This window comes from Enoplosus armatus, chromosome 13 (assembly GCF_043641665.1).
Source record: "Enoplosus armatus isolate fEnoArm2 chromosome 13, fEnoArm2.hap1, whole genome shotgun sequence".
In the NCBI taxonomy this organism is placed as follows: domain Eukaryota; kingdom Metazoa; phylum Chordata; class Actinopteri; order Centrarchiformes; family Enoplosidae; genus Enoplosus; species Enoplosus armatus.
This window is the reverse complement of record NC_092192.1, coordinates 6,984,167-6,999,013: the sequence shown is the minus strand read 5'-3', so window position 1 is coordinate 6,999,013 and position 14,847 is coordinate 6,984,167. Positions and strand designations below refer to the sequence as shown.

General features: G+C 40.7%; 1 protein-coding gene across 1 annotated transcript in view; it reads left to right on the top strand.

The window, feature by feature from the left end:
* The first annotated feature begins 6,388 nt into the window (after positions 1-6,388).
* Positions 6,389-14,847, top strand: part of tcf7 (transcription factor 7) — a 68,980-nt gene continuing 60,521 nt past the window's right edge. Inside the window, exons 1-3 of the mRNA XM_070916974.1 lie at positions 6,389-6,571; positions 6,961-7,030; positions 8,518-8,624. Of these exons, the coding sequence (XP_070773075.1) occupies positions 6,389-6,571; positions 6,961-7,030; positions 8,518-8,624 (360 nt within the window). The remainder of the gene's footprint in view (positions 6,572-6,960; positions 7,031-8,517; positions 8,625-14,847) is intronic.

Sequence of the window (14,847 nt, the reverse complement as noted above, 5' to 3'; positions counted from 1 at the left end):
GTGTTTGTCTGTGTGTGTGTGTGTATGTGGTGACACGGTGTGGCGCATGAGCTCTTTTGCTGCTACTTCCAGTCACTATCAGACCTGTTTTTCATAAGCCGGGGCGATGATTTGTTAATGCACGTCTTTAAAAAGTTCATGAACTGAAGAAGGCCTGAGCGAAGAAGGAGCTGTTCCAACCACATCTCGCTTGTTCTTTCCTACTGAGCACACAGGGAAGAAGAGAGCAGCCTGGGTGCAGGCTTTTCAAGGGTTTTGTTCCAAACAGAGATTTAAAAAAAAAGGGGGTATCTCCTCTTACACAGTGACGGATAGCACAAAATGAAAATTAAAAAAGGATGGCACTTTAGGAGACGATCCTTGGAAGAGATTCTGTGAAACTCAGCAATCAAGTCCTCAGTTGCCAAAGAAAAGAACGTTTTTTAACAGTTTTATAGTTTGGATCTTCAGTATTTTATTTGTTTTTTCTGTTTGTGCTTTAAATTTAGCCAAATCTGCCATTAATCTAGATGAGCACGGTTCCCACAAAGATAGCTTGGCATTTCTTCATAATGAATGTATTGGAAATTGATCCTTAGCTTTTATTTTTGTTATGTGATCTAGATTAGCAACATTATATAATCAGACAAGTTTATCATGTACTATAGATGTAGTTGCGGAACTTACTGCTTGGTTTGCTCAGGATAAGATCAAATGTGCATAAATTACATTTTCGGATCTTGCGCTGGACTCAAAGTCACAAATAAAGTGTTTGCATCTTCGTCCACGGATCCTCCGCTGAAGACCAGCAATGTGTTTTCAAAGCTCTTTTCCTCCACTGTTTATGTTTGTTGATTTCACCCCCAAAGCCCTCCTCGCAGATCTGTGCGTATCAGCTCATAAATGTTTGATAAGGAGCTAACGAAGAGGTAAAGGGATTGCATTCTGCTAAATCAAAAGAGACAGACACATTCAAATCAGCAAACACTCAGCAAACTAGAACTTGAACAAGCCTCATTATCTGGCACAAGACATCAAGTTCTTTCTCTTTTTTTTATTTATTTATTTGGGCTTATTTTGCTGAGCCAATATCCTCCGTTTTCAGTTTTCACACAGCTACATGAGAGCTGAAACCAGTCTTTGTGTTGTCGGTCAGTGATTGGTTTCACAGGAGAAGGTTGAGTGGGAACCTTAATGGTAACTGATGGAGGAAAGGACCACACTTTAATTTCTCCCTGTTTCCTCCCTAACTTTCAAACTGATCAGCTCCTCGCTCTCAAGATGCAAGTAACCTTTATTATTTGTGGTAAACCGTGTTACCTCTGCTACTCATGTTTCCACCTCTGTGTGCTACTTCTTAAACAAGTGTGTGAAATACTGAAATTATTCAAAGGTTATTCAGCCTCCTACAGACACCCAACAGACCTTCGCAGGAGCTACGTGGCATCGCATCAATGCTCTACTTAAGTTCTTAACTTCTCTGTTCAAATAAAAAACTTAGAGTGGTTTCTACATTTCAGATACAGACAGTCTCTACAGACATATCTCAGATAATAAATAAGATAAGTAGGACAAAATATCTGGTGAAGGGCATGTGGTTAAATATTTTAAATATATAGATATGTTAAATTATGTAAATATTTAAAAACAATGAAACATAAGTCAGTCAAAATCTTTAATCTCACTAAAACCACTTCATTGTTGAATATTTGACGTTAGAGTGGATTAGTTTCATGGCAGAAACTTTGACACAGAATGAAACTGTTGAAAAGATTTGTTGAGGTTCTACATTGCTGGCTGGATTCTGCCTTGAAGGACATGGTTTTGATTGTAGGAAAACTACCAATAAAAAGCACACAAGTGGTTCCAGTTAAGAGCTGTTCACTTGGATGTGGCTTAACCCCAATGAAAGGACATGATTTAATTACTCTGCAGCTTTAATGCGCCTGATGTTTCTTTAGAAAGCACAGTATATAATCTTTTTTTGAAACAACTGTGATTCATCTTAAAAAAAAAGAACATGTTAAAGGAGGAACGTTTCCCCCACCAATGATTGAGCAATGCAAAGGGACTCATTGAAATGATCTTCTCATATTAAATGAGTCCTCTACACAATGACAGTGGAGTTGATGTTTGTGTATTTTGCACTGAGTAGCATCTTTCATTTGCACAGTTAATCTTTTCCTTTTTAAACAAATGTTTGCATTCAGGAAAGAGCACAAGATGTCATCCTGTTTTCACCTTACATTTCAAAACCCCAAAATTTTTGGCTTGTGACCCCTTAAAATGAAGCAGAGGGACTCCACTCAGTTCAACCAAAGAATTTCTTTGCTTTAGTTGAATAACTTTTAACGGCTTGAGGAGATAAAATTATACAGTAATTCACAAAAGACAAAGAAGTAAACAAATTTGTGTGGCAGAAATATGTTTTTTTTTCTATTGTTTTTCTTGCCTGTCTCGTAACCCAGTGTGGGGGTCCAGATCTAATACAACAGAATATTAATTATTCTTTAATACTTTTTCAATTGAGATTTTACGCTTGTTATGTAATGATAAACCAGAAACCAGAACATGTAGCAATACCAAGAATGCCCCATTTATTTTCTGGTATGTTTTGCTCTGCTATATTTATTATTTATTTCCATAAACCATAGACAAATAAAAACATAAATATCTTTGTATCAAACACATTTCCTTTATCTCTCTGTCTTGTTCAGATACAGCACTCGTACCTGTGTCTGTATGTGAAGAGCTCGCCTTCTGGGGTCACGCTACGCATCCTTTTGTTTTCTGCGTGGGCTGCTTATCTTTTCTATCTCATGTTTCCTTATTTGGCCTTTCCTGCCAACACACATGACGTCTGATGTCACGACAGTCATTAGAGTTCGAGATAAAAGATGATGAGGAAGGATGCTTGGGGCGGGTCACAAAAACTCTGGACTGATAAGGCAGGGTGGTGTGAACTTAAAATATGACTCTGATCTGACAAGAATAACAAAAAAAGAGTGTGTGTGTGTGTGTGTGTGTGTGTGTGTGTGCATGTGACAAAGAAAGCGTTTGTAGGTCAGAGAGCCTCAAAGTATTTCAAGAGAGAACGCATGTGTGGAGAGAGTGTGTTCATTTCTGGATTTGCGTTTCGTGTATCTGTCTGTGAGAGAGACAGACTGGATGAGCGTAGCCTACAGCCTTAGGTGAACCTGTGAACCCATGTGATGAATGTGCAGAACTATCAGCACAGATATTCATGGGAAACTGTGTTAAGATCAGAGCGCGGCGAGCTCACGAGGCAGCGTGGCCCGCGCAGGAGAGGTGCTGTCTCTCTGGAAAAACAGCTGTCTATATTTAATCAAGGCGAATAAACAAGGAGTTTAAACAACTCATTTATAATTTAGATTTGCATACATTAAAACCGCTCATTTTAATCTTTTTATTAATATGCATCGACGATATTGTATAAATATGCAGTTTTATGCAAATACCGGGCCCATTTTCTGTTTGTATTTAATTCTGTTTCCCAGCTGTGGATCATCATTTTCATTCAAGGCAACCGACTCAGATTAAGTCACGTATTAAGTCACAGCATGGGAGTGTATAAATATTTCTCAATTAAAAACTCTGAAGACCAGCTATGCTACTGTATCAGCATTAAAAATGCATTGGCATTGGGAGGAAAATAGGGGAAGGCAAGTTACGAGTTTGATAAGAAATCAGAACTTTGAGTCTACATCTTTGAACTATGTTTTTTTCTCCCCGTCTTTCCCTCCTACAATCGAGTAGTTGCGATAGCTAACACTTTTTGCTGTTTTGGAGACTGTTACAAAATCTGGGGGATGTAAGGACCAGCCAAAAACATGCTGTGTATCTGTTATTGATGAGCATGCCGTGCCTTCTGATGTTTTTTCACAGAATGTCCTACATTTTGCTGCCTCGTGCCTGAGCTGCCACTTTTCTGTCCATGCAAATGAGGAGTTTTGTTCCAAAAATGTGAAAACTACCAACTGAAGAGTGTGACAACAGCCGCTACAAAAGGACTGGCTGGGTAAAACTCACAATGCATAATGACCAAAGTTATTACTTGATGATGAAGATACCCCTCCCCCCCCCAACAAAACAGTAACATTTGATACCAATTGCATCTTTGAACAATTAAATTATTGGTTCCATTTTTCTCAGTAGAGCTGTACGGTAGTTATGAAGAACTGTAAGTATGTTCTCTAATGAGAAAAGGTCAACCTTGTGCAGCGCTCATGACAAGACACATGTTCAACGTGAACCAATCACAAGAAAGAGAGGGCAGGGTTTCACGCACAAGAGGCGGCTGATAGGATCCACTGTCTGCATCACCACAGCTGACACCGGCAGCCCTCTCCTCAGCAAAACAAAGCACAAAGTGAAAGTCAAGTTCCTCCGTGTGTGTGTGTGTGTGTGTGTGTGTGTGTGTTTTGTGTTGTGTGTGTTCATCTATCAGTTTTACGAGGCACATAAATGGTGCATGTTAACAGCTGAAAACATTTGATGTAAGTATAGAAGCAGAAAGGACACTGCATAGATTTGCAGTTTATCGCTCCACATGTTTCCTTACCGGATACAGTTGACCACACTATCTTGCATGTTCTTAATATTAATGTTTATATTCATTAATAATGTCATATATGTGTGCTGATAATATTCCACAGCCAAAGTGTGATTGCAAAATATAAGCACTCAAATGCTGGAGGTAAAGGTAAAAAAAGGTTTTTAGATGTATCTAATGTGTATTTGTATAGGAACAAGTACAGAGTGTGGGCCAATGCTGCATACCACAGTGTTTAGTTTGCAACAGCAGTCCCGAGATGGACCTTGCAAACTGTATTGATGTATTTGATGGGTGTGTAGCTGATAAAAACAAATCTATCATTTGTACATTTCATGTTTCCACAATTAATAATGATGCATATTTAAGGGATGCTGTAGGTCTGTTGTACTTTAAAATTAAAATCCTGGTGAATGTGCACTCAAAACTAAAGCTTGAGATGAAGAAGCATGGAGGGGAACCACCTCTGGAATAAAACTCGACAAAGACATGGACAATAATAGAGAAGAAAATCCCCTTCCCCACATTTGAATGTGAAAATGAGTTTTAGCTCCTCAGTGGATCATCGTCAGTTGGAGATAATTTGATTTTAAACCAGTTGATGACCAAAAAAAAAAAAAAAGGAAAGTACAGATTCTGTGCAAACTTTGCTTTAGGATTATGGCTGAGCTCCAAAGTAATGAGGTAGTGATTATCATTTCAATATTGTAAATAAGAAGTAAAACGAAATGAAATAATAAACTCTAGATGCAGCTATAATAATCGGTGGTGGAGTAAGTATTTAGTTCCTTTATTTAAGTAGCAATATCACACAGTAAATATACTACATTTAAAAGCCCTTCATTTAAAATGTTACTTAAGTAAATAAGCATCATTAGCACAATGTACTTAAAGTGTATATAATGTACTTATAGATTATTCTCAATGCATTAATGTGTATCATTCTACTGTTGCAGTTTGGCTAATTTTAATTTATTTATTCACTGTTGGGTAATTTGGATTATTTCATAAGCACATCATATTATTTTTTCGTAGACTAACTATAACTGTTAGGTAAACGTAGTGAAGTAGCAGTAAAGTAAAGTAACAAGTACCTAAAATGTGTACTTAGGTACAGTTCTTGAGTAAATATACTTAGATACTTTCCACCACTGGAATTAAGGAAGAAAAGGGTGCAGATGCAAAATAAAACCAGAACACACAATTGTAATCAGCATTTCTGACCACAATAATAAACAAAACCATCAGGATTAACATTTTCCCTGTAGCCACTCTGTCTACACATGTGCACTGTTTCCCTCAGAGAAATATTTTGTTTGACTTTAGTGAAGCTTTTTTGGTGGCAAAACGCAGCAGCAGTCTGCAGCCAGGGGGACCGCGGATGGTGTGAACACGCCCCTGGAAGTCATGAATAATGCCTGTTCAGCTGAGCTCAGGGAGGTGATGTCTCTTTAAGAGGCTCTGCCGAAACAACCCCCCAACAAGTCATCGGACCTGTCAATCATCCGGTCGGCGCCCTTTGAAGTCGGGACTCCTCGCCTTGTCTTGGGCTCAAATGAGCTGTTTGCTGTTGTAGGGAAACATTAGTCCTGTACCAAGCAACCAGCCGGGGGACGCCACATCTCAACTTTTTTTCCCCGTATGCGGTGTGGGTTTCTGCACTTTGGAGGCGCCCCAGACGGAGGAGATTTAACAGGAGAAAACAAAAGTCCCTCGCTTCTTTTCTTTATTTATACTTTTCTTTTTTCTTTTTTTTTGGTTTTTGTTATTACTATTTTATTTTCTTTTTCTTAAAAAAAAGTGTATAATCTCGTCAGGGGTGGGGGAGAAGTAGACATGCCTCAGCTCAGCAGCGGCGGCGGGGACGACCTGGGAGCGAATGATGAGATGATAGCGTTCAAAGACGAAGGGGAGCAAGAGGAGAAAATCCAAGAAAACGCGTTCACGGAGAGAGACCTGGCCGACCTCAAGTCCTCCCTGGTGAACGAGTCGGAAATAAATCAAAGTCCGAACGCAGCGGTAGGTGGCACGGAGTGTGTGTGTGTGTGTGTGAGTGTACATAACACATAGAGAGAGAGTGTGTGTGTGTGTGTGTGTGTGTGTGTGAGAAAGCTTGTTTTATTTTACACGCTGCTGACAAGCGTTGAATGAAACCGTAAAAGCGCTGCGAGTTGCCTTCAGGGTTACAGCAGTAACAGTCCCAGGCTACCAGAGGTTTGCTGCAGGACAGAGATGCCATATCATAGTGAAACAAATAAAAACAAAGTATAAATAAGGTCGCTTTAAACTCTCTTTGACACTGTTCAACACTTGTGTGGTTGTTTTTTTCTTCTTTCTTCTTCTACGGGGGGGCATCGTCTTTACTTTTTGTCTATCTGACCCCGTGTGTTGTTGTCGGTCCCCTCCAGGCGGTCAGACGGGCACATCAGGGCGAGCAGAGGGGCTTCCCGGAGAAACACCGGGAGCATCTCGACGTGGGTAAGAAGAAACACGTTCACACACATACTCTCATCCGGTTTGAGTAGCCAATTACTATCTCAGAAAACAGCTGAGAAGCGATAACCCCCCCCCCCCCCACACACACACACACACACACACACACACCACCTCCCCCTACTGTGTCAAACTAAGGAGTATTTTGGTCACGGGGACACGTGTTGCAGCATTAAAGCCAACTTCAAAGAGTTGTTCTCAGGTGTACACTGAAAAAGATGTCCATCTTGTCTTCAGCTCTCTAGTTTATCTCCCAAATCCATGTCTTGGTGGGGAGATTTCCTCTGTTTCTGTTTCACATCAGCATGCACCAAGAGAGATTCAGGTAGAAATTAGCTGCAAGTTATTTAGTCAAACGGGGACCTTAAATACAGCCACCAGGATGAGATCATTTCACTCTTATGCAACGCAAATCAGCTTGTATCAAACATTTTCAATATGTTGTCCAGTGTGATCGGCCCTGTGCTCCTGTATCTAAATACATTTTTTTCTTTAGGGTTTGCCACTCAAAAGAATAGAAGAACAATTTGACTTCTCCCTCCCTAGAAGAAGGCACATTTAGAGAATGTATACATGGCAGTGTTAATTACAGGCGTCACTGTGTTATGTACTCTGGTTGTGTAACTCATTTCGATCATTTCTCAAAGACAAAAAAGTTCTCACGGTGTGCTGTTTTGAGCAAAATCTTCGTCAAATGTGCATTTGTGGGTTTCAAATGCATCAATTTGGAAAAAGTGAGACCCATAGAAAACAAACGTTCCCGCTCTAAAAGATGCTGGTTGTGTAATTGCATTATATTCTGTCACCCTGGTTCCAGCCACGTTAAAGGTTTTGGCTCTGACAAGGGTGGAACAGTAAAAAAAAAAAAAGTTTAGTGTGAGTTTGTGTGTTTCATACAGAGCAGGTATAACCTAGTTATAGCTGACACCACAGAGATGCCTCTGATGCTTAATATGGGTGGTGGTAAGAGATAAATTAACACATAGGCTACAGGAGTTCACGCCTCTCAGGCTAGGTGACGCTTCTAACGCTTTTGTCTCAAGTATTGTAGTCTGTGCTCATGCAAGGATATAACATGTAGTAACTAGAACACTTGTAAATACTCTACCTACTTTGTATGCACGCTTATTTTGGATGTGAGGCTTTTCTTTTTGTTCTGAGGCACACAGCTGAGTCTTACAGCATAGCTGTGGGAGTAAGTATCAGATTTATATTTTATTTTAATCCTAACAAGGTGCGTTCAAACTTTCCTCCATAGCTTCTGTTATGCCACGAGCAACTTTGTTAAATCAAATTTAAGATGATGCCATGCTGATACCCGTCCTCTCAGAGATCAAACCAGAAAGAGTTAGTTTAGTAGGTTAAGAAGACAAATGGCAACTTCTACAAACTGGCATCATAAATGCTCCCATTAAAAACATTTTTGAAGTTATTGATTTTCTAACTTTGTTGGTTTTCATGTCTGACCTCAGTGTCGAAACACCAAGATGGAGGCATGTACAAGACGCCGGCGTACCCGGGGTATCCGTTCCTGATGCTGCCTGACCCCTACCTGCCCAACAGCTCGGTTTCTCCATCTGTAAGTCCACCTCTGTTTTAATTCCCCTGCTGGATGTAGTGCGCTGGTCGCTGGTTTGTCTGCTTATGGTTTCTTGTGTCGGCAGCTGGGGGGCGGTCTGAGGTCTTTATCTGCCCCTGTTTACGTCCTCCAGTGCAAGTTTGTGCACTTCAGCTACTATGTGTATTCTTTGGCATCAAGTCCAAACACTGAACACGTGGTTTTGTGCTTCAGGAGTTTTATTTGATGAACTTTTTATTAATATTTAACCTTGATGGTGATGCTCTTGCCATAGTAGCTCACCACTGCTGAAGAAATAAGGAGGACAGAAACATGCGCTTGGGGATGGAAATGTTTTGAGCCCAGTGGCCGCTGGCTAGTAGTTTTACATTTTTGGCTGAAGTAAATAGATCCTCAGTAGCCAGAATTCAATAGTGACAAACAGGGACGGCGTGGACATGACAGACAATGAGTGGTGGGGATTTTTCTGGTGTTTTTGGATAGAGGCATAAACATTTCTTCTGGGTATTTCTGTATTTGATCTGTTGTGCATCTTGCAAATGAGTAAATTTCCACTCACATCAGCATATTAGATGCGATTGGCACATTAGGGCATCAACCATAATATTTAAAACTAAAATAACACTTTTATCTATTCATACGGATTTATTTAATGGCTCATTGTCTGAGGGGTTTGGATTTAAAAGTAGAATAATCTCAGTTACCTGCCTGCAAACAGGTACTGTATGTCTTTTTTCACATTTTTGAAATACTGATGGTAGTTTTTTTGCTTCTTTAGATACAAATTTATGTGATATTATGATATTATGACATACGCTGCAGTCAATTAAGCCCAAGAAACACCTCCTCTGTTCTTTCAAATCGCAAAGCAGTAACAGTTTATGAAACCTTTTATTTTAGTACAGTGCAGACCTGCCTGTAGTTTAATACAGTGAAGGACGATTTATGTTCAAAAGAGACAAAAAGAGGCCCTGTCAGTGTGAGATCACAGTCGTAGCACTGCAAATCAGTCCCAAACTTAACATGTGTTCTGATTTTTGTCTTTGAACTGTGCTGTTTGCCCCCTGACTGCCTTATGAAATAAAGCAGTATTTAAAACATGCTTTCCCTCATGAAGCGCCGCAGCCTCAAGAGGGTTAAAGAAAAAGGGCTTGTTTTTGTTTACGCCTTCGCTCAAGTGGGAATATGATTGATGTCGTCATCGTGAGCCGTTTTCACATGACGTTTTTTCATCTGTCTGTGAATGACAAGAGGTTTGTTGCCGCCTTTTAATAGCTGTTCTGAGTAATAAACCGCTAAAACAAACAGCAGAAAGACTCGTGGAAGGATGTCAAGTATGCAGTATCACTCATCCAGCCAGACAGCCCCTAAAAAATCAATCATAAAATCCCTTCAAGTCACCCATAAGAACCAATATCCATGGATAGGCTGACTAATTGCACCAAACATGAGCGGTTGTGCCTAATTCATTTTTCACGTGCTGTGTAATCCTGTTGCCTGAATTAACCCCCAGCTCGAGCAGACAAGACGTTGCTAAACAGCAGAGGTGCCTGTTTGTGGGATCACATGTACTGTAGGCTGATCTAATGTGAGGCACAGTGAATTAGGAATCTGCTGTATCACCAAATCTACTTTATGGCCAGAAAATGTAAAGTCTCTGGGAGTGTTTTCAGCTCGCCGTCTTCTTCAAAGTGTGGGTCAAGACCCAGCAGTTGGTCATGGGAGATTTTAAATGGGTCATTGAAGGGTCAGAAAAAGATGACTATGACTATCTCCTGGTGAAATAATTCCTCCAAAAATACCTCACATTTTTTTTAATAATACATTTTTCAAGCTCTAGCCTGTGGGAAAATAAACTTTCATTTCAAAGTCATGGCATCTGTGGAAGCTGCTTCTTTGCTTGACCACAGTTGTACGGCATAAAGTTAAATAAAGTGTTATCAAATAGAGCTTCCAAATAAATGTAGGGAGCCCTGTTTATGCCCCTGCTTTGACTATACATTGCTTTTGTACATGAGTGATATTTGTTCCCCTGCTAACTTTAAGCCGCCACATTTGAACTTTTAGAGGAAATCAGTCGCCTGAAAAAAGGTTAAGTAGCCACTGTTTTTGTCTTTTCTTACAGTGTTTTTTTTCTTGAAATGAAAATCCTAGACAATAAGAGCTCCACTTTTTTGAATTTTACACGTAAAGGTGCATTTGTTTGTGAGAAAGGCACGTGTGCACCAGCATGTCCCAGGAAATCACATTCTCCCTTAAGTCTGCTATTCATAACCCTGCACTGTGACTGAGAATATAACTGAATGAACTACGAGTACGAGAGAGAGAGTATCTCCTTTAAACATCTTTTATACTCCTCATTGCTTAACAGAGCACATCCGGCATCGTGTTCGACGAGCACGGTGAGCAAGTGCGATGGTATGTGTGGCTCGCCAATGTGTCTCCACTTCTTTCACCTTTCGTCGTACAATCTCTCTTTCTCCAACCCTGGAGTGCCAACCGCAGAGCCTCTCTGAGATTGTTTTTGTTGAGGGTGGGGATGAGGGTGGGGGGGGTGGGGGGGATTGGTGGTGGCAAGATAAAGAGCACTTTCTTTCCCTCGTGTGTCTTCGAGACTCCACACAATGCTCACTTGTTGCTGCTTCCCTTGTAATTAGCCCGCTGGTTGTGAGGCGGTAGTGGCGAATCAGGCCCAGTCTACCTGCCACTTGAAAGGGTTGAGAGTAGTGGTTTAGAGGGTTCTGGGTGGGTGGGTGGGGGGGGCTGATGACTATGGATGGACGAGATGGATCGGAAACTATAGGTCTGAGAGACTGACAGAAAAAAGGGCTTGTTTGGTGTTGTCCGAGTGTCGTGGTGTTACTATGGTACACCTCTGTCTGTGTGTGTCCACGTCTGACTGCTGTCCTCCTGTCTTGGTGTTATGACTTTGAAAGTTTCCCTCTTCACTGCTAGTTTCTGTGAGTGGAGGCAGTTCTTGGAAGTGAAGTTGCTTGTCGATTATATTTTCGAGTAGGGATTTAGTTTGTAAAATGTCAGATAATAGTGATGATTTCCCAGAGACCATGGCGACGCCTTCAGATTGCTTTTTTTTAAATCTGACGAGCGGCACAAAACCCAAAGATATTTCATGTAACAATGATGTAAAAGGCAGCAAATACTCACATTCAAGGAGATAGAAGTAATCAATCATTAAATCAATCAATGAAAGTGATGTTTAGAAGTAAAAACACCAAACAGTCTCTGGGTCCAGCCTCTCAAATGTGAGGATTTGCTGTTTTTCTCTGTTTTATTTAATTATAAACTGAATATCTTTGTGTTTTGGACAGTTGGTTGGACAAAACAAGGCATTTGAAGACATTGTCGTGGGCTCTGAGAAATTATGAGGGATAGTTTTCTGATGTTTTTATAGGCCAGACGATTATTCAAGAAAACGATGTGTAGTTTTAATCGATAATGAAAATAATTGCAGCCCTAATTCTGTTACTCTCAGTTTCTTTGGACACAAGGAAAATCTTTCTTGGTAGTCCAAAATTGTGAATTATTTTTGCAACCAGTATGTTGAGAGTCAGTGGCTGTAATCTTTTTTAAGTCGGTGGCAGACTGAATGTTGTCGGCATTTACACGCCAAACAACAACAGAGGGCAATTTCTCAAAACCTCTGTGTGTTCCTGTAAACTGCTTTAAACTGTCAAACTCATTGTGAGAGCATCATCTGAATGACTGTAAGTCAGATATTAATTATAATATTTGTCTGTCTGTACCCCCCCCCCCCCCCCCCAGGGTACACTGTGTGGGTTTATCTCTCATTGTACAAGACTAATCTAATAATTCCATGTTTCTCTGATTGTTTTATATTTGGTTATTCACGCCTTTTTGAATACATATCCCAGACGGAAGGTTTTGAATGAGAATCTGCCCAAGGACGTGAAGCGTTTGGCTCAGTCTGATCTCGACCATCGGGGGGGGGGGGGGGGGGGTCACATTGAATTTCACAGAACAGGAGCTGTTGTTGTTCTGAAAAGATTAACATATTATTTTTCAAGCTTCAAATCTCTGTTGTGAGGTGAAGACTGCATGCTCATTGGAGAGGCTGCTGCGAAGTGTTGTCCCCTCCTTATCCCATTCAGCGATAATACTCCTATTACAGCATTTCATGGGACATTTCACTGTTGTTATAGTAATGTAGATATCAGCTGTCCTTTCAGAGGAAGTGGCCAAAGAGGGGGATTTGTGGGATTCGGAGATATGACTAAACTCCCTCCGCTTGTTGTCTTTGGATAAAGCTTTATCCAGAGTGTGTAAGATGGTGCGCATTGTGTTTATGTGTGTGTGTGTGTGTGTGTGTTTGCTGTTTAAGTTCATTACACTAAGTAATTTGTATGTATCTAAGGTTTTGGCATGTTTTCTGTGTGTGTGTGTGTGTGTGTGTCTTCATCTGTTTTCTCCTCAAGTTTGTTGCCGTAGGCCTGTGCTTGCATCCAAGGTTCATGGTGTGTTTTTGTGTGCTAATGTTTTCTGGATGGTGTGTGTGTGTGCATTTGTGTGGATGCAGCAGTATGCGTGTCAGACCTTCGCTGGCTGTGTGTATAATGCTGTGGATTACCAGCAGACAGTGTTTTTGAAGGGATCATGAGTCTTTGTCGTCTCGAGGAGTCAAACCCCAGCGGAGGGAGGAGCGGGGGGGCGGGATCTTCCTCTCTTCAGCATCCACCCATCTCCATCTTTCTCCCAACTCCTTTTTACCATTTGCCTTTTCCACCTATCCATCTCTTTTCTTGTCTGTGCTGCCTTCACCTTCATGTGTGTCTCCGATTCAACTTACTGTGTGAGATAACTTCATGGTACTTTTGGGCAGCTTGCTGAATCTCTACCAGCTCAGGGAGTGCTGCTGTGTGGCTGAGCAAATACATGTCTGGCTATGTTGATCCACATAAAGTTGTTGAATGTTTGATTTTGGTTTGTAAAGGAGTTTTCATGGAAGGAATAGAGAAAAGCAGAGAGATGAAGAACAACAGTCTTAATAGCTCTTCATCACATGAGATTTTAGTCATGAAGTGGTATTGCTATGTTGTGGTCTATTTGCATTGATATCAGCTTACTATTAATCTTATGACTATACCTCTAAATAAAGATCTTTGCATTTACACAGATGACTAAGAGCAGTGTTTCCCCTAAAATGTCTGATATTAGTGGGCTGTATTGGTTATTAAGCGGGTTGGAGGGGGTAATAGACCAAGCTTGATGAAATAGTACCTTATTTGTGGGCTCCTGTCACTTCTTTATATAATCTGCTTCTTCTACCGTTCCTCCCTGGAAGTATTTCAGACTGACTGTCTATAAATGCCCATGTCTTGGCGTAGACTGCTATTAATAAAACAATAAGTTCACAGTCGGCAGCTGGCTCCCATAACTCAAGCTGCACTTCCTGCAGCTGCTTCATAATAAAAGCCTATCAATGTTATGCGGATTGGAACGGTTTTAATGTGAAGCACCACATTTCTGCAGTGGACTTCAGCTCAGACAGCGCAACAAATGACAGCAGATCAGACAATAGCAAGGTTTCTGTGTGTTAGATCAGAGTAAGAGACGAAATAAAGTAGTAGAAGTCACACTCTCTGAGAGTTGATGGAGATTGCACGAAATTAGCAGGTGTCCCGCTCACTAAAAACAAGAACAGGGTCTCTACATTTTTCTGAAGTGGCCAATGATTAACGCATAAGGAGTGATTGGTGGTTATATTTTGAATTTAGACTAGATTTTAATCAATAACCTTTACCGACCATCTTTTTCTGAGTTCAGCATGTCTGTCCATTTTGTTTGAAAGTTTGGATTGAAGGTGCATTTAGAGCACCTTTAACATATTTAAAACAAAACAGATTTTGCCCTCTTAAAGCCTGAAAAAGACAATTAAACATTTTAGTGTGATAGGGAGTGATGAAGCTCTCAGTGGAGAAACAGTTGGGACACTTTCTTGTCGGACTGAGACGCAGTCAGCCTGTCCTGTTTGCAGGTCATTGTCTGAAAACTGAGAAACAGTTAAAGCTAGAGTCTGATATTCGGCTGTATGCAGTTTTATTCAGTGTCAGAGAGGCTGTGAAACTCCCTCTGATGTGGAAGCTGTGGTCACGCGAAGACATCAACAAGCTCCGAAGACGACGCGCCGCTCTGAAACACTTTCCCGCTCACTGTACCTGGACACTGACTGTAAAGCACTTACTGT